This window comes from Oncorhynchus nerka, linkage group LG8 (genome assembly GCF_034236695.1).
Source record: "Oncorhynchus nerka isolate Pitt River linkage group LG8, Oner_Uvic_2.0, whole genome shotgun sequence".
Lineage (NCBI taxonomy): Eukaryota > Metazoa > Chordata > Actinopteri > Salmoniformes > Salmonidae > Oncorhynchus > Oncorhynchus nerka.
The window spans coordinates 50,679,934-50,704,894 of NC_088403.1; the positions used below are offsets into that span (position 1 = coordinate 50,679,934).

General features: G+C 41.4%; 1 protein-coding gene across 1 annotated transcript in view; it reads right to left on the reverse strand.

The window, feature by feature from the left end:
• Positions 1 to 24,961, reverse strand: part of LOC115133544 (phospholipid-transporting ATPase ABCA1-like) — a 293,869-nt gene that overhangs the window by 250,882 nt on the left and 18,026 nt on the right. The window contains exons 3-6 of the mRNA XM_029666848.2: positions 10,712 to 10,805; positions 5,801 to 5,942; positions 5,401 to 5,528; positions 1,068 to 1,195 (exon numbers count right to left, since the gene is read on the reverse strand). Coding sequence (XP_029522708.1) covers positions 1,068 to 1,195; positions 5,401 to 5,528; positions 5,801 to 5,942; positions 10,712 to 10,805 — 492 coding nt within the window. The remainder of the gene's footprint in view (positions 1 to 1,067; positions 1,196 to 5,400; positions 5,529 to 5,800; positions 5,943 to 10,711; positions 10,806 to 24,961) is intronic.

Sequence of the window (24,961 nt, forward strand, 5' to 3'; positions counted from 1 at the left end):
ACATTATTCATCTCATATGCATATGTATATACTGTACTCTAGATCATCGACTGCATTCTTATGTCACTAGCCACTTTAACTATGCCACTTTGTTTACTTTGTCTACATACTCATCTCATATGTATATACTGTACTCGATACCATCTACTGTATGCTGCTCTGTACCATCACTCATTCATATATCCTTATGTACATATTCCTTATCCCCTTACACTGTGTATAAGACAGTAGTTTTGGAATTGTTAGTTAGATTACTTGTTGGTTATCACTGCATTGTCGGAACTAGAAGCACAAGCATTTCGCTACACTCGCATTAACATCTGCTAACCATGTGTATGTGACAAATACAATTTGATTTGATTTGATTTGATTTGCCTGGCACACATAATTGTCTTCCTCCACATCTTCTGATATCAGTTGGAGCAGCGTATCAATTGGGAACATCTGAATGGGTCGCTCATAGATCACACTTACAGTATAGCTTTATTTCACCCAAACACAAAGACAAAGGTCCCAGCCAGGTAAAGCAGTGTTCCTCAATCAACTACTGGGGGACCCCCAAGTATTCACACTTGGGAAGCCCCAAGGTTAACACACCTGATTTTACTAATCAGGGACTTGGGGATTAGTAAAATGAGTTGAACCAGGTGTGTTAGTGCTGGGCTTGAACAAAGATGAAAATGATGTCCTTGCAATACATTCAGTGATATGTTCAATCATTTTGGGAGGTAGGTAGTAGCCTAGAGGTTGGAGAGGTCCCTGGTTTGAATCAACAGCTGGGTACTAAAAGAAGTGCAAGACTGCTCGTCTCTTATCCCAACTACAATCTCCAACCATTTTGCTCTTGAACAAGACATTTAAAAACTGGCTCTAGCGCCACTGCACCCTTGCTGAAAAGTCTGTGTTTGTGTGTTGTGTGTGGGCGAAGTGTTTAAGAGAAAAGCAGGCAAATAAAGTTGTGTTGAGTTTGTTAAGAGTGCAATGTTGTTTCCGGACCTTTCTGCACATATTTTGCATGCAGTACTATGACGTGAAATAAATGTGTGTGTGGCGTTTTGCTGACTCACCTCATTCCGGTGAATATTTGAGTTCATCAGACTGTTGACTACTGTCAATGGCATGGACAAGTTCTTCTTCAGATATGCGGTGAACATTTCATTGTCATTTAGGATACTTCTCAGAGGAATGGGCTGACCTTAAACAGGAAGGGAGAGAAGAGAACAAGTTGTGCTTTCGCGTTAGAATGGATCTGGGGTGAAAACTATTTTTGAGGGAGCTGTGTCATTCTTTTGGGAAGATGGAATGCAGTATACTCCCTAAAAGTGTCAAACATCAAAGATTGGGAGATATTTCTGAAAGAGGTGATGTTCCTTTCTCATGTTGTTGTTGACAGCATTAGGTGTAAAATTCCCCAGAGTGCTTTGCTTTGATTTGTTTACTCATCACTTTGGAGGGTCATAAACTACTGATGAATCAGAATTGAAATGGTATTGTATTCTCCAAGTGAATGTTGCAATAAAATGTGGATAAGAGCGAGGGAGGGTCAAACAGTTGAATTGTTTTAGTGAGAGCTCGCACACCATTGCTAAACGTGTATCAGTCAGTTAAGTAGCCATTTTGTGCTGATGATAATAATAAATTACATTTCTATAGCACTTTTCATAACAATCTCAAAGTGCTTCAAAAGCAAAACAGTACCAGCAGTACATCATCCTGAGTAGCCTACCTATAGTTAGGTCAACCGATACATCATCATGAGTAGCCTAGCTTTAGTAAGGTCAACCGATACATCATCATGAGTAACCTACCTATAGTTAGGTCAACCGATACATCATCATGAGTAGCCTAGCTTTAGTAAGGTCAACCGATACATCATCATGAGTAGCCTAGCTTTAGTAAGGTCAACCGATACATCATCATGAGTAGCTTAGCTTTAGTAAGGTCAACCGATACATCGTCAGGGGTAGCCTAGCTTTAGTAAGGTCAACCGATACATCATCATGAGTAGCCTACCTATAGTTAGGTCAACCGATACATCATCATGAGTAGCCTACCTATAGTTAGGTCAACCGATACATCATCATGAGTAGCCTACCTATAGTTAGGTCAACCGATACATCATCATGAGTAGCCTAGCTTTAGTAAGGTCAACCGATACATCATCATGAGTAGCCTAGCTTTAGTAAGGTCAACCGATACATCATCATGAGTAACCTACCTATAGTTAGGTCAACCGATACATCATCATGAGTAGCCTAGCTTTAGTAAGGTCAACCGATACATCATCATGAGTAGCCTAGCTTTAGTAAGGTCAACCGATACATCATCATGAGTAGCTTAGCTTTAGTAAGGTCAACCGATACATCGTCAGGGGTAGCCTAGCTTTAGTAAGGTCAACCGATACATCATCATGAGTAGCCTACCTATAGTTAGGTCAACCGATACATCATCATGAGTAGCCTACCTATAGTTAGGTCAACCGATACATCATCATGAGTAGCCTACCTATAGTTAGGTCAACCGATACATCATCATGAGTAGCCTACCTATAGTTAGGTCAACCGATACATCATCATGAGTAGCCTACCTATAGTTAGGTCAACCGATACATCATCATGAGTAGCCTAGCTTTAGTAAGGTCAACCGATACATCATCATGAGTAGCCTAGCTTTAGTAAGGTCAACCAATAGAGGCCAAGTCTTTGAGTGCATGCATCCTCCAAAGATGGAGAGGGACAGTTCAGAGGAGGGGGGTCAGGGAGATGGTTGATAAAGATGGAGTCTGGTGACGATCATGTAGAGGGCTACTCTGGGAACCAGCCTGAGTCGTGTAGCAACTGGACTTCTCCTCCTCCAGAATGTATGGTACCCACTTGGGTGATGCCTCAGCAGCTCTGGGAGCCAGAAAGCTCACCACATACAGTTCAGAGTAGGAGAAACCTCTTTAAGGAATACCTAGGATAGGATAAAGTAATCCTTCTCCCCCTCCCCCCCCCCCCTTAAAAGACCTAGATGCACTATTGTAAAGTGGCTGTTCCACTGGATGTCATAAGGTGAAAGCACCAATTTGTAAGTCGCTCTGGATAAGAGCGTCTGCTAAATGACTTAAATGTAATGTAAATGTAAGGAGAAAGCTGTCCTCGCTACGAGGCCAAGCTTCAAACGACTCTTCAATTTATATTTTCAAAAGACCAGGAACCAGCAACCAGGTGATACAAAAAAGCTGATACAGTGTCCAGATACATCATTCAAACAAAAACAATTAGCCAGCTAGCTATATATTCCCACTGATAGTCATGATCGCAGAGACAAAATCAAAACCAATCGACTGTTGAATGCAAACCTGCCCGCTTTGAATGAGAATGTAAGGGTGCAGCTCACAAGCGAAATACATCCCAGTACTAGTTTCCTGTGCAGTGGTTAGCTACTAGGCTACATGGTTCGTTTAAGTATTCTAGAGTAAATAAATAGAACATAATGAAATCTGTTATGGAACTAATTTCAATATTGGTGGATATGCTAAGGACTTTTTAACTTAAACCACAGGTAGAGCTACTCATACTCGTAATAATACTGTACTCTTATGAATAATATCCTTTTACTAACACTATGACCTTAGTAATACTTTACTCTTACTATCACTATACTCTTACTACCATTATACTCTTACTATCACTTAACTCTTCCTATCACTACACTATTACCATCACTACACTCTTACTATCACTACACTCGTACTAGTACTACACTTTTCTAATACTACATTTTTACTAATACTACACTCTTATAACTACATGCTTACTAGCACTACACTCTTACTATCACCATACTCTTGCAGTCACTATGATCTTACTAATAATACACTGTTACTAATACTACACTCTTACTATCACTACACTCTTATTAATACTACACTCTTACCAATACTACACTATTGCTCTCACTATACTCTTACCAATGCTATAATATTACTGGTACTATACCCTTACTGATACTCTTACTAATACTCGTACTAATAATATACTATTACTATCACTATACTCTTACTAGTACTATACTCGTACTAATACCATATTCATCATATCACTATACTCTTACTGTCGCTATACTCTCACTATCACAATACTCTTAATATCACTATACTCATATTAATACTATACTCTTACCAATACTATACTCTTACCAATACTGTACTCTTACTAATACTATACTAGTGCTACCACTATAATCTTAATATCACTATACTCTTACTAGTACTATACTCATACCAATTCTATACTCTTACCAATACTATACTCTTACTTGTACTATTCACTTACTAATACTATACATATACTAATCTTATCCACATGCTAATACTATACTCATACTACCACTATACTCTTGCTAACACTATACTCATGCTGCCACTATTCTCATTCTAATGCTATACACTTGCTAATACTATAACCATACTGCCACTATACTCTTGCTAATACTATACTCATACTACCACTATGCTCTTACAAATACTATACACTTACCAATAGTATACACTTATTACTACCTCTGTCATTATCATTGTAACACCACCAATCAGGTAGGACAACATTACTCTAACATGTCAAAACCAAAAACATACTCTCGCCTCAGACTGAACTTGGTTGCCGGACGAGATTGGCGTCCCCACCCTAGCACATTTAATCATCTCCGGTGAGAAGCACAATACAGTCACCTTTGCCATCCCTATCCCTTTGATATTCCTCTGCTTCTTGCTTGTGTTAATGACCTTTCGCCATCTCGCCTCAGACAGCGTATCCCATTAATTAAGCTGTGGCACAGATCTCTGATGGATTTAATCTTGTATATTACAAGCCCGCGACCCCAAAAATGCAAATGTGGTTTTCAGGATGGTGTTTGTGCGAGGCTCAACAATGGCCAAGCCCCCTTTTGCCTATTTGCAAATTAGGTGCCTTATGAAAATCTGAATATCATCAGGCTAAATGAGCCAAATGCAAAGTAACAACTTATAAAGATAAACGATCTGCCACTTCACACAGAAAATTGGATCATAAATAATCAGTTGTCATTGTTTTTCAAGGGATGTTGGAGAATAACAAAATTGTGAATAGGCTACTCTCGTTGATAGAGGACCTTGGTCAAATCCATGGCGAAGTGATTGTCAGTCTGGTAAAGTATTATACTGTTCCAATTACTGCTGAACCAGTAATTGGACAAGCTGTAAAAGCTTTATTATTCATGAGATTTTCAGGGTTTGGTTTAAGACTTAGTTTTGAACAGTGGGTACTGGATCGGTTGAGTTTGTGTGCCAAAGTAGATCACCACTCCAAAGGGCTCATGATTTTCCAGGGCCCTAAAAACAGTTTGAACAATTTGAGTTGAAATGTTGAAATACTGTACCGTTTGCAGGGTTAGATGTCTGTATAATCAAAGCCCAATGGTCCACATCCTCTGAAAGCCTCTGGAATTTGGTTAGGATGGATCTGTTTGCCAGAAGTGACTGCAGCTCGATCAACATCCCAGCAATTCTGGTTAGACAGAGGAAGGTTGAGAAAAGGAACATTATTCAAGAAAAATCTTAAATAAACAAACAAACAAACTTCATGGCTAAATAAACATAGCTATAACATTTTTCACATATGTTATAACGCACATCCTAAAACAATATCAATGGCCAAATGAGCATCACAACCTACCATTATCAAGGTGAAATAATGTAAGTCAAACTAGGACATATTGAAGTACATTTGGAAATTGTCACTGTATGGAAATTGGTTGAAATGGTTGCCCTTCTACATACATGGAATTGTTGAAGTTGTTGACTTGTCCTGGTGCTTCTCCTGGCGTGGGATGGTTTACACAGGGGTTGCCTATGTTACACATCATGCCTTGAAGCCAAGGCAGCAAGCCGGAGGACGGCATGGCTTTATTTGGATAATGACCTGGAACCAGAAAAATCATTTCCTTTCATACATGACCACCAAAAAGTCCTCATCCTCCACGTTCCTTCAAAGATACATACTGCAGTCAGAGATAGAAGAGGAAGTGAGACCTCTCGCTCCCTAATTGTTTTTGTTTCGATGGAAGTCAAGGAACAAAGTAGACGAGACCCAGCTGCTATTGCATTGCGGACCTGACCATTTTTTTCATTGGTAAAGGCCATCTTAATTTATCCACCCTGCAATGTCCTCAGATGCTGGCTTCCATTTAGTGAATTGATTGGTGTGTGTCTGTGTGTTCTGTCTCAGCCATCTTAATATGGTCAGCTGATGACCACCTAAACCATCAGCTGGCTCAGCAGTCATCTTAAATAGGCACCTGGCCACATTGATAGTTGAATTTGACATTTCATTGGAGAACTCATAACCAGTTTGGTATGCATTTTAGGACATCCCTACTCACCATGCTAAATGTCCCTATTACAGTGCATTTGGAAAGTATGCAGACCCCTTCACATTTTGATTCGTTACAGCCTTATTCTAAAATTGATGAAATTATTTTTCTCCTCATCAATCTACACACAATACCCCATAATCACTATGCAAAAAACAGTTTTTTTTTAAATATTTGCATACCCTTTACTCAGTACTTTGTTGATGCACCTTTGGCAGCGATTACAGCCTTGAGATTTCTTGGGTACAAGCTTGGCACACCGGTATTTGGGGAGTTTCTCCCATTCTTCTCTGAAGCTCCTCTCAAGCTCTGTCAGGTTGGATGGGGGTGTTGCTGCACAGCTATTTTCAGGTCTTAGGGTCATTGTCCTGTTAGAAGATGAACCTTCTCCCCAGTCTGAGGTCCTGAGCACTCTGGAGCAGGTTTTCATCAAGGATCTCTCTGTACTTTCCTCTGTTCATCTTTCCCTCGATCCTGACTAGTCTCCCAGTCCATGCCACTGAAAAACATCCCCACAGCATGATGCTGCCACCACCATGTTTCACCGTAGGGATGGTGCCAGGTTTTCTCCAGAAGTGACGCTTGATATTCAGGACAAAGAGTTCAATCTTGGTTTCATTAGCCCGGAGAATCTTGCTTCTCATGGTCTGAGAGTCCTTTAGGTGGATTTTGGCAAACTCCAAGCTGGTTGTCATGTGCCATTTACTGAGAAGTGGCTTACGTCTAGCCACTCTACCATAAAGGCCTGATTGGTGGAGTACTGCAGAGACGGTTGTCCTTCTGGAAGGTTCTCCCATCTCCACAGAGGAGATCTGGAGCTCTGTCAGAGTGACGATCGAGTTCTTGGTCGCCTCCCTGACCAAGGCCCTTTTCCCCCGATTGCTTGGTTTGGCCACCTGGCCAGCTCTAGGTTCCAAACTTCTTCCATTTAGGAGGAAGCCAATGTGTTCTTGGGGACCTTCAATTCTGCATAAATGGTTAGGTACACTTCCCCAAATCTGTGCCTCGACACAATCCTGTCTCGGAGCTCTACAGACAATTCCTTCGACCTCATGGCTTGTTTTTTTCTCTGACATGCACTGTCAACTGTGGGACCTTATATAGACAGGAGTGTGCCTTTTCAAATAATGTCCAATCAATTGAATTTACCAGAGGTGGGCTCCAATCAAGTTGTAGAAACAGGATGCACCTGAGCTCAATTTCAAGTATCATAGCAAAGGGTCTGAATACTTATGTAAATAAGGTATTTCTGTATATTTATTTGTATAAATTAGCAAACATTTATAAACAACTGTTTTTGCTTTGTCGTTATGGAGTATTCTGTGTAGATTGATGAGCAACAATGTGTATTTAATCAATTTTAGAATAAGGCTGTAACTTAACGGAATGTGGAAAAAGTCAAGGGGTCTGAATAATTTCAGAATGCACTGTATGTATCTAGGGGGTAGCGGTGTCCTAAAATTTACATCATACTAATGAGAGTTTGTAATTGGATTGATACTGAACAGTGTGTGTCACAGTGGACAGTAGGACATTTGCTGGTCCATGGTGACATTGCTACTTTTTTCAGGTGACCAAATTACAGCAGAAGATGCAGAAAGGAAGTGACAAGTTTGCATTTCATGATTAGAAATGTTTTGATTGGAGTGCATTGGATGACATTTTTGGGGGACTATGTCACAGTGAATTATTTCCCATTTTGGCATACAAATGGAGCTAGTATGTCACCCTTTATAGCAGGTGTACTATTTGAGAAGGTCCAGTCACACATGTCCTAGGTAGCAAAGGTTCGAATGGACATCATAATTTATCAGCATATTAACAAACCTCCATCTCACAACCCATGTGACCCCAAACAGTTCACACCCTTCTTGTTAGCGGAGAGAATATTTAGCCGTGTTAATGCTAATTTCCTGAAATTCTACACATTTTGCCATGTCTTATGTGTGTTCATATGATAGCAGGGGTTGAATTAAATCTGTAACGGCAGATTTCCTCTTCGTCTGAAGAGGGGTAAGGATCGGACCAAGATGCAGCGTGGTAAGTGTTCATGACGATTTATTTAAAACTAACTGAACACTGAAATACAAAACAATAAACGATGTGATGAAGACGAAAACCGGAACAGTACCTTGTGGCGACAAACACTCACACGGAAACAAACACCCACTAACCAACAGTGTAACCCAGGCTACCTACAGTGGGGCAAAAAAGTATTTAGTCAGCCACCAATTGTGCAAGTTCTCCCACTTAAAAAGATGAGAGAGGACTGTAATTTTCATCATAGGTACACTTCAACTATGACAGACAAAATGAGGGGAAAAATCCAGAAAATCACATTGTAGGATTTTTTATGAATTTATTTGCAAATTATGGTGGAAAAAAGGTATTTGGTCACCTACAAACAAGCAAGATTTGTGGCTCTCACAGACCTGTAAGAGGCTCCTCCTCTGTCCTGGTCTTGTATGTCTTCCATTTCCTAATAATTGCTCCCACAGTTGATTTCTTCAAACCAAGCTGCTTACCTATTGCAGATTCAGTCTTCCCAGCCTGGTGCAGGTCTACAATTTTGTTTCTGGTGTCCTTTGACAGCTCTTTGGTCTTGGCCATAGCGGAGTTTGGAGTCTGACAGTTTGAGGTTGTGGACAGTTGTCTTTTATACTGATAACAAGTTCAAACAGGTGGCATTAATACAGGTAACGAGTGGAGGACAGAGGAGCCTCTTACAGGCCTGTGAGAGCCAGAAATCTTGCTTGTTTGTAGGTGATCAGATACTTATTTTCCACCATAATTTGCAAATAAATTCATTAAAAATCCTGTCATAGTTGAAGTGTACCTATGATGAAAATGACAGGCCTCTCTCATCTTTATAAGTGGGAGAACTTGCACAATTGGTGGCTGACTAACTATGTTTTTGCCCCACTGTAAGTATGATTCTCAATCAGAGACAATTAACGACACCTGCCTCTGATTGAGAACCATACTAGGCTGAACACAAAAACCAACATAGAAAGACAAACATAGACTGCCCACCTCAACTCACGCCCTGACCATACTAAAACAAATGATAAAATAACAGAACTATCATCAGAACGTTACAAAATCGGGACCCTCGATCCATATTGACCACGTTCTGGGTCCAGATCCGGCCCACGGTACGCCTGTTGAGTTTGGGGGCTTTAGAGTATAAAGATTTGTGAGTTTATAGACAATTTTCGAAGCATCTATATATTTTGTAAATACTTTATAACTTCACAGATCTTCATTGTAAAGGGTTTAAACACAGTTTCCCATGCTTGTTCAATGAACTATATACAATTAATGAACATGCACCTGTGGAACGGTCTTTAAGACACTAACAGCTTACAGACGGTAGGCAATTAAGGTCACAGTTATGAAAACGTAGAACACTAAAGCAGCCTTTCTACTGACTCTGAAAAACACCAATAGAAAGATGCCCAGGGTCCCTGCTCATCCCTGCTCACGTGCCTTAGGCATGCTGCAAGGAGGCATGAGGACTGCAGATGTGGCCAGTGAAATAAATTGCAATGTCCGTACTGTGAAACGCCTAAGACAGCACTACAGGGAGACAGGATGGACAACTGATCGTCCTCGCAGTGGCAGACCACATGTAACAACACCTGCACAGGATCGGTACATCCGAACATCACACAGCTGCGGGACAGGTACAGGATGTCAACAAGGGGAAGACATCCTCCTCCCTCATGTGGTACCCTTCCTGCAGGCTCATCCTGACATGATGCTCCAGCATGACAATGCCACCAGCCATACTGCTTGTTCTGTGCGTGATTTCCTGCAAGACAGGAATGTCAGTGTTCTGCCATGGCCAGCAAAGAGCCCAGATCTCAATCCCATTGAGCACGTCTGGGATCTGTTGGATCGGAGGGTGAGGGCTAGGGCCATTCCCCCCAGAAATGTTTAGGAACTTGCAGGTGCCTTGGTGGAATAGTGGGGTAACATCTCACAGCAAGAACTGGCAAGTCTGGTGCAGTCTGTGAGGAGGAGATGCACTGCAGTACTTAATGCAGCTGGTGGCCACACCAGATACTGACTGTAACTGTTGATGTTTACCCCCCTTTGTTCAGGGACACATTATTCCATTTCTGTTAGTCTCATGTCTGTGGAGCTTGTTCAGTTTTTGTCTCAGTTGTTGAATCTTGTTGTATTCATACAAATATTTACAAGTCTTCTGAAAATAAACGCAGTTGACAGTGAGAGAACGTTTCTTTTGTTGCTGAGTTCACATATAAAGCCTTTCTAAGTTGTCATTTGCTTAAAGTGGGACTGTTCTACTTACATCCGCCCTGATAAATGGGTTGATTGGTTGATCTCACCCTGACGAGGATTAAGAACAGGAAGAGAGGCCACAACAACTCCACCACCAGACGCACCTGCATTGAAGTTAAAGAAGAGAGATTGCCTCATGTTACATCATATCATATTATATCATATTGAAGTATATTTCCTTGTGAATCCCATTCTAGTCATTCTGACACTTTTCTGAAAGATATAGTCAGTGTTATTGAAGAAGAGTTAGGGCCACCTTGTTTGTCATTGCAATAAAATAACCTGTATATTGAAATTGGCATGCCAAGTGCATAGACTTTGACAACAAATTACATATAATCTAATATGAATGACGTGTCATGCATTTTATGTTATGACCAGTAGAGGCTGCTGAGCGGAGAACCATGTGTTTGATGTATTTGATACCATTCCGCTGATTCCACTCCAGCCATTACCACAAGCCCGACCTCCTCTATTAAGGTGCCGTCATCCTCCTGTGGTTATGACACTTACTGTCCACGATATTTAAAGATGATTAAAGGGCATTTGAAACAAATACTATAGCCATCCATCTATGATTACGAAACACGCATCTCTGAAATAATAGAACTCAAAGTACAGTGACAAATCACAGAGTCGAGGTTTCAGTAAATTGCAGCACCTCTGCAAAATCACCTGTTTCAGTAAATTGCAGCACCTCTGCAAAATCACCTGTTATGTACGAATGTGCTTTTTAAATCATTAGGTATGGTTCAGTGAAGTTAATGAGGGTTCACTGGAGCGTGTGTGTGCGTGTGTGTGCATGCGTATAAGCGCCAATGTGTGTGTGTGCGTGCGTATTGGTGCCTTTGTGTGTGTGTGTGTGTGTGTGTGTGTGTGTGTGTGTGTGTGTGTGTGTGTGTGTGTGTGTGTGTGTGTGTGTGTGTGTGTGTGTGTGTGTGTGTGTGTGTGTGTGTGTGTGTGTGTCAAAGCACAGTCATTGCGGTGTCGGCTTCTACATCACCATAGCTTTGAGCTTTTACCGAGGATGAGACTGCAAGCTCCACTGACTCCTCTACTACTTCGCCTGGCCAAAGCTTACTCACATCGTCTTCTCATACACTGGCTGCATCCCAAAATGTGCAATTTAATGGCACCATATTCCCGATTTAGGGCTTCCCCATAAGGCTCTGGTCAAAAGTAGTGCACTACTGAGGGAATTGGGTATAATTTGGGACGCAGTCACACAGTCTATCCTGCTATAAATGGAATTTAAACCTGAGTGTCTGGACCCCTGGGTCCCTTCTCTTCGTTAATGTGTCCAGTTCACCACCCTCCTGCATCTCTCCCTACCACATCAAAGATATCAGCCTTTTATTCCAAATAACCCCAGGGAATGAAAAGGGGAGAAAAAACAAGTCACACAATGGAGGCTTGATGTGTTCCCTTTGAGTTTTTCTCTTACTCTATCTCTTCATTTGCCCTTTGTAGAGATGGCTAGTGACACTGTGAGCACAATCTCACCGTGGCATGGGAGATTGGAGCCTTTTGAAACCCTCCTAGCTAATCAGAAGTTCAATGGGACTCTTGCCCTATGCTATCTCATTCTAATACCTATAGACTGGCCACCGATTCTGCAAGCTAGCTAATGTTGAACCAACACCTATATGCAGCTTGACTATATGTATACCATAGCAACCTGAGTAGCTCAGAGACAAGGTAGGAGGGCAATTTAGAACAACAGTCAAAGTGCTCTCACAGCGTGAGCTGTCTACAGGCTTCGCAAAGAGCCAACTAGGGAGAATTGTATTAAAACGCTACATCCGGCCTCAACTTTCCACCTCACCTCCTCATCTAGGCATTTATGTGTCCCTCAGCGTTTTCCCTCTCCCTCCCTCCACCTCCGCCGATCTCTTCTGCCGGCGTGTTCATCTCCCCCCTTCTCTGCTGTGGAATAACCTAGCTGCTTAGAGGAATCAAAGCCAGCCCTAGCCTCAATTGTGCTGCGGCTCTCAATAGAGTCCATGGCCTTAAACATCACCATTGCTGTTCTACTGACTGGATGTCTGTTGTTGTCAATCCTCTCAAATATGAATGACTTATTGTGTCTCTATGGCATGTGATTATTATTTCTTGTTGCCAAAATATATGCACACATACAAACTCTTTTAGGTTTCTGAATTCAGCCCAACGGCGTTGTGAGATGGTACTCGGCCAATACAGTAGTTGTTATTTAGGTGTTTTATTTGTTGTTACTGAGTGTTGTAGCTTCTCCGATGCTGTGACATGGACTTACAGTCCATAGATTTAAAGAGAACTTAAATGAGCCACACCTATTGGATATGGTTACTACAGTACATAATATGTATCTGTTGTTCAACAATGTAATATGGTATGTAACCAAAGTCAAAGCTGAGTATCAATATGAAACCACAATTTATTGAGGGGTGTCTTAGGTAATTTCACATCTCTTCCATTTTCCTCAGCTTTACATGTGTCAGGGAAATTGTGGTACCACTGAGAATGTGAATTATCATAATATATTCCACAGTATCAGAGGAAAGACAGAAGGATCAGATACAATTTATTTGTCACATGTGCCATATACAACTGGTGTAGACTTTATCGTGAAATGATTGCCTTCCTAACAATGCAGAGTTTCAAAAATAAAATAGTAAGAGGAATAAAATAAAATACACAAGAATGGAGCTATATACAGGGAGGACCAGTACCAGTACCAGATCAACGTGGAGGTATATACAGGGAGTACCAGTGCAGAGGTATGAGATATTTGAGGTAGATATGTACATGAAGGCAGAGTAAAGTGACTAGGCATTAGGATAGATAATAATAAGAGTAAAATAAAGAACAGAGTAGCAGCAGCAAATGATGAGTGCAAAAGTGTGTGCATATGTGCGTATGTAGTGTATATGAATGTGTGTGGGGTTTCCTGTGGGACTGACAATATTGTATGCCCTTTCAAAAGAAAAAAACAACAGCCATGGATGACGGAACAACTAAAAACGGCCACCAAGAAAATGCAACAAATATTTGACAGAAAAGGGAAAACTGAGAAATTGAAAAAAAACGAGAAACGCTGTTCAAAAGCTCATCCGAGGGGCAAAGAAAAGAAAAACTACTACACAAATTAAATTCAAGCCCTCAAAAACAAGGACCCCCAAAAAGTGCGGGACTTCATCAACAAAGTGCTTTGTAGTTCAAAATCATCTGGAGAGACGATACAGATTGACTGTGTGGAAAAATGACGAGGAACTAGGAAATACAACCTTCACTGTTTTTCCTCTTCCGATGCCTGTTGGGGAAGGAGAACTATGCAACATTGGACAAATGAAACAAGGTCTTTCAAGACTCCGTCTAAAGAAAGCAAGGGGTCCAGATGGTATCCCCCTGGTTACTGAAGGAATTTTCTGAGGATCTATCATCAGTGGTCACTCACTCACTTACAATAGGGCTCAGTTTCTACAGTGTGGAAGACTGTCAACATCTGCCCCATTCCTAAGGTCCCCAGCCCTGAATAGAAAAGTGATTGGAGACCAATCTCTCTGACATTTTGTCTGGGTGAAGTCCAGGAAATTCTCATTGCCAAGAAGCTCATACCATTTGCCCTTGAAGAATGCAAAAACCAGTATGCATACTTGCCTGAACACAGCACAACAAATGCGCTGATCAGAGCCGGACACACCTGGCTTATGGAGACAGACTCAAAGCAGCCGATAATGGTCTGGGTTCTGCTGTCGGACATGTCAAAGGCTTTTGATTGTGGTAACCATGCTAAACTCCTCCTGCATCTGGCCAGTCTGGGTCTGTGTCCAAGGCAACTCACCTGGCTTCACAGCTATATAACAGGGAGAACACAGAGGGTGATGGCAAATGGAATTTACAGCTCATGGACAGAGGTAACATCTGGGGTCCCACAGGGTAGGGTCTTCCTGCTTCACATGTCCACTCAGAGAGTCATATTTGAGGATACACTGGACACCTGCTACGCCGATGACATTGGGCTGTCCTGTGATTTAAGGCTAGTCAACATTGAAAATGACACCTCAATGGAAGAGGAGGAAAAGCAGCTGGAGGATTGGACGGTAGAGAACCACATGCTTCTTAATGGAAAGAAGTCTGTCAAACTAAGAATCTGCTTCTCCCAAAATCCTCCCCAAACAGCTCCACTAATAATAGGACAGCTGTTCCAGTTGGAAAAGCACAAAATAACAAGGCTTCCAATAGGACAACCAACTCATTGGGGAACAACATACTGACCAGACAGTGAAAGAGGCTTCACCTTATCTCCATTTCCTGACTGTGATGGCAAGAAACGGCCTTCCCGCTGATGATCTTGTCGAAATCTACACCACTCTGATCCAACCATGCCTGGAGAATGCCCAGACTCGTCAGTCTATTCTTGTTCTGAGAAATGAAGGCTATTCCATGCGGGAAATTGCCAAGAAACTGAAGATCTTGTACAATGCTGTGTACAACTCCCTTCACAGAACAGCGCAAACTGGCTCTAACCAGAATAGAAAGAGGAGTGGGAGGCCCCGGTGCAATACAGAGCAAGAGGACAAGTGCATTAGAGTGTCTAGTTTGAGAAACAGACACCTCACAAGTCCTCAACTGGCAGCTTCATCAAATTGTACCCGCAAAACACCAGTCTCAATGTCAACAGTGAAGAGGTGAATCCGGGATGCTGGCCTTCTAGGCAGAGTTCCTCTGTCCATTGTCTGTGTTCTTTTGCAAATTATAATATTTTATTTTTATTGGCCAGTCTGAGACATGGCTTTTCTTTGCAACTCTACCTGGAAGGCCAGCATTCCAGAGTCACCTCTTCACTCTTGACATTGAGACTGGTGTTTTGTGGGTACTATTTAATGAAGAATAGACTGACGAGTTTCAGAAGAAAGCTCTTTGTTTCTGGTCATTTTGAGCCTGTAATCGACCCACAAATGCTGATGCTCCAGATACTCAACTAGACTAAAGAAGGCCAGTGTTATTGCTTCTTTAATCAGGGCAACAGTTTTCAGCTGTGCTAACATAATTGCAAAAGGGTTTCCAAATGATCAATTAGACTTTTAAAATTATAAACTTGGATTGGCTAACACAACGTGCCATTGGAACATAGGAATGATGGTTGCTAATAATGGGTCTCTGTACGCCTATGTAGATATTCCATTTTAAAAAATCAGCTACAATAGTCATTTACAATATTATCAATGTCTACACTGTATTTGTGATCAATTTTAATGGACAAAAAAATCATCTTTCTTTCAAAAACAAGGACATTTCTAAGTTTACATACACTTAGGTTGGAGTTATTAAAACTCATTTTTCAACAACTCCACAAAGTTCTTGTTAACATACTATAGTTTTGGCAAGTCAGTTAGGGCATCTACTGTATGCATGACACAAGTAATTTTTCCAACAATTGTTTACGGACAGATTATTTCACATATAATTCACTATATCACAATTCCAGTGGGTCAGAAGTTTATATACAATAAGTTGACTGCTTTTAAACAGATTGGAAAATTCCAGAAAATGATGTCATGGCTTTAGAAGCTTCTGATCTCACATAATTTGAGTCAATTAGAGATGTACCTGTGGATGTATTTCAAGGCCGACCTTCAAACTCAGTGCCTCTTTGCTTGACATCATGGGAAAATCAAAAGAAATCAGCCAAGACATCAGAAGAAATGTGTAGACCTCCACAAGTCTGGTTCATCCTTGGGAGCACTTTCCAAATGCCTGAAGGTACCATGTTCATCTGTACAAACAATATTACGCAAGTATAAACACCGTGGGACCACGCAGCCGTCATACCGCTCAGGAAGGAGATGTGTTCTGTCTCCTAGGGATGAAAATACTTTGGTGCGAAAAGTGCAAATCAATCCCAGAACAACAGCATACAACAGCAAAGGACTAACAGCAAAGATGCTGGAGGAAACAGGTACAAAAGTATCAATATCCACAGTAAAACGAGTCCTATATTGACATAACCTGAAAGGCCGCTCAGCAAGGAAGAAGCCACTGCTCCAATACCGCCATAAAAAAAGCCAGACTATGGTTTGCAACTGCACATGGGGACAAAGATTGTGCTTTTTGGAGAAATGTCCTCTGGTCTGATGAAATAAAAATAGAACTGTTTGGCAATAATGACCATTGTTATGTTTGGAGGAAAAAGGGGGAGGCTTGCATGCCGAAGAGCACCATCCCAAACGTGAAGCACAGGGCTTGCAGCATCATGTTGTGGGGGTGCTTTGCTGCAGGAGGTACTGGTGCACAAAATAGACATCATCATGAGGAGGGAAAATTATGTGGATATATTGAGGCAATATCTCAAGACATCAGTCTGGAAGTTAAGCTTGGTCGCAAATGGGTCTTCCAAATGGACAATGACCCCAAGCATACTTTCGAAGTTGTGGCAAAATGGCTTAAGGACAATAAAGTCAAGGTATTGGAGTGGCCATCACAAACTCCTGACCTCAATCCTATAGAACATTTGTGGGCAGAACTGAAAAAGCTTGTGCGAGCAAGGAGGCCTACAAACCCGACTCAGTCACACCAGCTCTGTCAGGAGGAATGGGCCAAAATTCACCCAACTTATTGTGGGAAGGTTGTGGAAGGCTACCCGAAACGTTTAACCCAAATTAAACAATTTAAAGGCAATGTGACCAAATACTAATTCAGTATGTAAACTTCTGACCCACTGGTAATGTGGTGAAAGAAATAAAAGCTGAAATAAATCATTCTCTCCGGTTATTCTGACATTTCACATTCTTGCAATAAAGTGGTGATCCTAACTGACCTAAGATAGGGAATTTTTACTAGGATTAAATGTCAGGAATTGTGAAAAACTGAGTTCAAATGTATTTGGCTAATGTGTATGTAAACTTCCGACTTCAACTGTATATAGTCTAATGAGTGCTTCAAGAGAGTCAGGGCATATTGTTTGGGTGTTCGGGAATTCGGATGACTGACGTGCCCAAAGTAAGCTAGGATATGCATATAATTGGTTGCATGGGATAGAAAACACTCTGAGGTGTTAAAATAATGTCTGTCAGTATAACAGAACTGATATGGCAGGTGAAAACCAGGTGAAAACCTGAGGAAAATCCATCCAGAAATGTTTGTTTTGAGGTGACTGGCTCCCAGATTGCAGTTCCTATGGCTTCCACTAGATGTCAACAGACTTTAGAAAGGGCTTCAGGCTTGTTTTTTGAAATATGAGCTAGAATTTGTAGTTTTTCAAAGTGGCTCTCATTTGGACTGTAGTCTTGTGGAGCGCGTGGATGAGGGCGCACACTTCGTTATTTATCTCTGGTAATGAACACACTATTCTCCGTCTTAAGTTTTATCATTTATTTACATATTAGGGTACCTGAGGATTGATTAGAATTGTTGTTTGACTTGTTTGGATGAAGTTTACTGGTAACTTTTGGGATTCCTTTGTCTGCATGTTCAACTAGTGGAACCGGTGGATTACTGAATCATCGCTGCAACTAAAGTGATAATTTTGTGATATAAAGAACAAAAGGACCATTTGTTGTGTAGCCAGGACTCTTGGGATTGCAAACATAGGAAGATCTTCTAAGGTAAGTGATTTATTTTATTGCTATTTCTGACTTTTGTGATGCCTGTGCTGGTTTGGAAAATGTTTTTAATGCTTTTGTGTGTGGGACGCTGTCCTCAGATATGCTTGATATGGTATGCTTTCGCCTTGACGCCTTTTTGAAATCTGACAAAGCAGCTGGATAAACAAGAAGTTGTATGTTCATGAATGTTTAATATCACGATTTTGTCATATGAATTTGGCGCGCTCCAGTTTCACCGGATGTTGTCGATTTTGATCCCTATAACAGGATCCCTGCATAAGAGGTTGCTTGGAGATTCGAACCAGCGACCTTTCGATTACTGTCCCAACACTATAACCACTATAGACTACCTGCCGCTTTAAACTAGCTTATTTGTGAATAGATAACCTCTCACTATGAAATTATGTGAAATAATGTACAATAAAATCAGTTTAATACCTGTTATAAAATCCCCAAATGCTTGGTGAGAGATGAATTTAATTGGACATTAACCCCTAAAATACCCTTTCTCCTCCCATCCAGTTTCTTCTAGCCAATATCCCCTTTGTTTCTTTCCCCTGACATATAATCTGTGCACAATATCTATGTTCTCTTCGACGACATTCCACGGAACAAGCCGCACACAGAGCCCTTCATGATTGCCATGAAATAACATCTTTGTCATCTTCTTAACACGATTAATAAGAGAATGCTTCAGCTACAAAACAAGATTTGTCAAGCCTCAAATGACATGTTGTCAGTATCGATTATAAAGTCAAAACTTTAATAAAAAGCTGATTTAAAAACTTTCTATGTAGTCTTTTGTTCTCTGCTGGAATGAGGCCCACCCTACTGTGCTTTATCCACAGGGAGCCTGGTGTACTGGTGGATGGATTTTCTCAACACTGTCCCCATGGTAAAGTCAAAACAACTATGTGATTGACATTGACTGAAAAGAATAAGGGCCATACTGTATCTACACCAAACAAAGAAACTGCCCTGGAGACAGTTTAGTTTCTATGACAACGAGCTCTGTTTATGGCAACATCTCTCTTGTTTAGTACCAGGTCCATATATTTAGCTAGTAACATACAGAGAAAGAATTGCCAGATGCGTCATAATAGCCCGGAAGTAAAGTCACACTGAGAGCCAAATTTGAAATGGAATACAATGAATACATTGAGTAGGGTGGGGGAAAAAATGAATTAAAACATGATTTAAATGTATTTTCAGAAAGGCTGTTGTCCCCATTCAACTAATACCTTAAATATGTACCGCTCATGGTAGTGGTGAGCTATTTTAAAGTTATTTCATGAGTCCATTATTTTCCCATTTAGGTCTTATAGCAGCCCTATATTTTTGGAAGCCCCGGTGTAAAGGGGAGGAATGGCAGAGCAGACCGTCATATGATGCTAAATATTTTCATGTGCAACTTTGAATTACAATTTAAGAGGACAAGTGCTTCTCTAGCGGAAAAAAAATCTCACATCTGTGAGTGAAGTTGTTACGCTGTATATCGCGTTGTTTCCTTTCCACAGATCACTGGTGCACAAGTTATAGGCCTACATTGTATCATTTCACTTGATTGTGAGAACCACAACTACTTTCAAGTTTCGCACTGTATGTTTTTGAAGATTTGTATAGGTGGCAGGTAGCCTAGTGGTTAAAGTGTTGGGCCAGCATCTGAAAGGTTGCTAGATCAAATCCCCTAGCTGACAAGGTAAAAATCTGTCGTTCTTCCCCTGAATAAGGCAGTTAACCCATTGTTCCTAGGCTGTCGTTGTAAATAAAAATGTTTTCTTAACTAACTTGCCTATTTAAATAAAAAAATGTCACTGGAGTGGCCTACTGCTACGGATTGGATCCTCCTCACCTACTGAACGAACACCCTATACAGCGCAAGGCCTGTATGATCTCCAGCCCAGACAACCCACTCTACCACTGCTCTGATCTCCCATCAGCTCAGAGAAATCAGCCAATTAAATGTTGCGCACATGCTTTGGGGGGAGTTTCATCCCCATATGGGCAGTTATTTGTCTGACTGTTCCTGTTGTTTCTTTCCTGCTGTGTTATCTATATTTTGTTCAGGCCTATGTTATATGTGAGATGTGCTAAGATCTCCTCTTGCCGGACAAACATTAGAATCGGAATCACAGTTGTTTTCACTTTTCTATATGATTCAAATTCATTGATATAGTTTCATTCAATCAAAGTTTAATGCTGGTATTGTTTTCTCCTTCATGGCATGAGGAGTGATAGCACATATAATGAAGAGACCTTAGGCTATAAGATAACATTGATTGGATTCTTTCTCTCGTTGATATGTTTCACACCTTCCCATTCCAGAGTCAAATACACGTTTGAGTTACACACACGGGGACTCAGAAAATTGTAAAGGCATAACGTTCGGAAACAAGAATCTCAAACTACAGTGGTTATTAAAGGATGCATACAGTGCCTTCGTAAAGTACTCAGACCCCTTGACTTTTTCCACATTTTGTTAAGTTACAGCCTCATTCTTAAATTGATTAAATAAATAAAGACTCCTCAGCTATCTACACACAATACCCAATAATGACAAAGTGAAAACAGATCAACCTTAATTACATAAGTATTCAGACCCTTTGTTATGAGATTGGAAATTGAGCTCAGGTACATCCTGTTTCATTGATGATCCTTGGACTGTTATTACAACTTCATTGGAGGCCACCTGTGTTAAATTCAATTGATTGGTCATGATTTGGAAAGGCACAAACCTGTCTGTATAAGGTCCCACAGTTAACAGTGCATGGCAGAGCAAAAACCAAGCCATGAGGTCAAAGGAATTGTCCATAGAGCTCCCAGATAGGATTGTGTTGAGGCACAGGTCTGGGGAAGAGTACCAAAACATGTCTGCAGCATTGAAAGTCCCCAAGAACACAGTGACCTCCATTACTCTTAAATGGAAGAAGTTTGGAACCACCAAGACTCTTCCTAGAGCTGGCCACCCATCCAAACTGAACAATCGGGGGAGAAGGGCCTTGGTCAGGGAGGTGACCAAGAACCCGATGATCACTCTGACAGAGCCCTAGAGTTTCTCGGTGGAGATGGGAGAATCTTCGAGAAGGACAACCATCTCTGCTGCACTTCACCAAACAGAACTTTTTGTAGAGTGACCAGACGGAAGCTACTCCTCAGTAAAAGGCACTTGACAGCCCACTTGGAGTTTGCCAAAAGGCCCCTAATGGACTCTCAGACCATAACAAACAAGATTCTCTGGTCTGATGAAACCAAGATTGAACTGAAAGCCAAGCTTTATGTCTGGAGGAAACCTGGCACCATCCCTACGGTGAAGCATGGTGGTGGCAGCATCATGCTGTGGGGATGTTTTTCAGCGGCAGGAACTGGGAGACTTGTCAGGATCAAGGCAAAGATCAACGGAGCAAAGTACAGAGAGATCCTTGATGAAAACCTGCTCCAGAGCCCTCAGGACCTCAGACTGGGGCGAAGGTTCACCTTCCAACAGGACAATGACATTAAGCACACAGCCAAGACAATGCAGGAGTGGCTTTGGGAAAAGTCTCTGAATGTCCTTGAGTGGCCCAGTCAGAATCCAGACTTAAGACCGATCTAACATCATTAGAGAGACCAGCAATGCTTCCCATCCAACCTGACAGAGCTTGAGAGGATCTGCAGGGAATAATGGAAGAAACTTGTAGCGTCATCCCCAAGAAGACTGGAGGTTGTAGTTGTTGCCAAAGGTGCTTCAACAAAGTACTGAGAAAAAGGTCTGAATACTGTTTTTTCTTTGTCATTATTGGGTATTACGTGTAGATTGATTGATTTTGATTTTTTTTAAATGAATTTTAGAATAAGGCTGTAACCTAACAAAATGTGGAAAAAGTCAAGGGGTCTGAATACTTTCCGAAGGAACTGTAAACAGAAGCAAGCATCAACAGTTGGATAAAAGTGTAAATAGAAACGATTGAATCTCCGATTGAATTCGTTGCAAACAGCGACAGTTTCACTGCAAACAAGACACACAGGTTCGGCATTGGAGAAATACCGTAAGATTCATATATTTTAATAGAGCAGTGATTTTACCAATGTAATCACATCTAAATGAGTATGTTCTTGCCATACAGTTGATTAGTACAGAAGTCTAGAAAGGATATATGAAATAAACAATTATTCCCTGGTTTTAATGAGATGACAAGATCAGTTTCTTGTGATCACCACATAACAAAAGTTGTTTTGTTGAGATCACGAGATACACTCTGTAAACAGGAGTGGACAATATTAATGACAGATTGATGGCTGAAGCAGCAGAGCCCATGGCGTATCAGTGCATCCATTTATTTTTTGTGCATTATAGATAAGGATTGGCCGGGTTACGGCATACCAGAGCCATAGTGTGAGAAGTACAATCATATCTCCATCCAGAGGGAGTGCATCAAAGGACAAGGAGACATCACTATAGTGTCCCGGGGCCTAATTACTTACAGTGCTTTGCAAAAGTATTCATCCCCCTTGGCATTTTTCCTATTTTGTTGCATTACAACATGTAATCTAAAATGATTTTTATTTGGATTTTATGTAATGGACATACACAAAATAGTCCAAATCGGTGAAGTGAAATGAAAAAAATAAGTTTTTTCAAAAAATTATAAAAAATAAAAAAGGGAAAAGTGGTGCATGCATATGTATTCACCCCCTTTGCTATGAAGCACCTAAATAAGATCTGGTGCAACCAATTACCTTCAGAAGTCACATAATTAGTTAAATAAAGTCCACCTGAGTGCGATCTAAGTGTCACATGATCTGTCACATGATCTCAGTATATACTGTAGACACCTTTTCTGAAAGGCCACAGAGTCTGCAACACCACTAAGCAAGGGGCACCATCAAGCAAGCGACACCATGAAGACCAAAAAGCTCTCCAAACAGGTCAGGGACAAAGTTGTCAATGGTTGGGTTATAAAAAAATATCAGAAACTTTGAACGTCCCACGGAGCACCATTAAATCCATTATTTAAAAAAAATTGAAAGAATATGGCAAACCTGTCATGAGACGGCTGCCCACCAAAACTCACGGACCAGGCAAGGAGGGCATTAATCAGAGAGGCATCAAAGAGACCAAAGATAACCCTGAAGGAGCTGCATAGCTCCACAGCGGAGATTGGAGTATCTGGGGGAGGAGGGAATCAGCATTATGGAGGACAAATTGTGGGCTGTCGAAGACTGGCCCATCCCCACCAACCAGCAGCAGCTGAAGAGCATCCTGGGCCATGGCATCGTACTACTGGAGGATTGTATGGGGCTTCTTCAGCGTTGTCGCTCCCCTAAGCCGCCTGCTACGGAAGGACCAGTCCTACTCACGACAGCAGAGTGCCAGGAGGCCTTGAAAACCCTCAACCATGCACTGATCGAGGCCCCTGTGCTCGTCCCCCCTGACCCCACTGTGACCTGTATCCTGGACACAGATGCGAGCAATGTGGGCATGGGTGGGGTGCTGGCCCAGGGCCAGAAGGGGAGACAGTAGTGGCGTACTTCAGCAAGACATTCAAAAAGCACAAACACCGCTACCGTGTCACCCGGTGAGAGCTCCTCGCTGTACTGGAGTCCATCAAACACTTCAACTACTACCTGTGTGACCTGCCCTTCACTGTAAGGACTGGCCAGTCTGCTCTCCAGTGGCTCATGTCTTTCATGCCTCCCCAATTAACCTCCTGTGAAGTGGACACTCTCCCCCCATCACAACTGCACAAACAAAAGAGACCACTGGGTCACTTCCGGGACTTTTTTCCACCCCGCTCCATGTATTTAATGTATACCATTTTAAATTTGGCTCCCAATGCGGCTAGTTCCGGGGGTATTGTGACGCATCTGACAGTTTCTTCTCTGTATGTTCCTAGATATTTTGAGAGTTAGGACAACTTTTAGAACTGTTAATATTGTTCACATTTTAGATGTTCAGTTACGAAGTATTGTTTAAATATTCCCCATGTAATGTTAATGGGAAGCTAACATGGCTGCCATAGAAAGTTGACGGGTCATGTAAATCCATCATAATGCATTATCCCAACTCCCTAAATACATGGCTCTGGTTGGTGCAATCTGGGATTCTTGGGATGTCCCTACCCTATACACCAATCAAATCCTATCTTAACCCCTACCCTTACCCTAACCATAACCCCTTATCTTAACCATTTTAAATTTCATCTTCAATGGGGTTAGGGACATCCCAGGGATCCCGGATAGCAATGGCCATAATGGGTCTCTCTCTTTAGTCAGTATAGTCTGTTCCCTTATGGCTGGTTGGTGATATCACAGACTATTATATGGCCTATACATCATTTGCTGCTACATTAGGCTTGTGTGAGAGAGAGGGTTGTGTGTGTAATGAGAGTGAGGTGAGGAGCTAACGACTAGGGTTGGGGGAATTTGCCAGGGATAATGGGAGTTGAACCTTTAACCTGAGCCTGACACAGAGTCCTGACATTCATTACACACTTCAGAAGCCTTTTTAAACCTCAAATACACAACAAGTTTTACATTTCCTGCATCACAGGAAATTTCTCCTGCAACAGGGTGATGAAATTAATTTGAGACAGTTTTCTACAGTAGGAAAATAATCCTGCAGCAACAGGAAATGTGAATTATTGTGTGGATTACAATCAATAGACATTTTTAAGGGGGGATACATTTTTCATAAT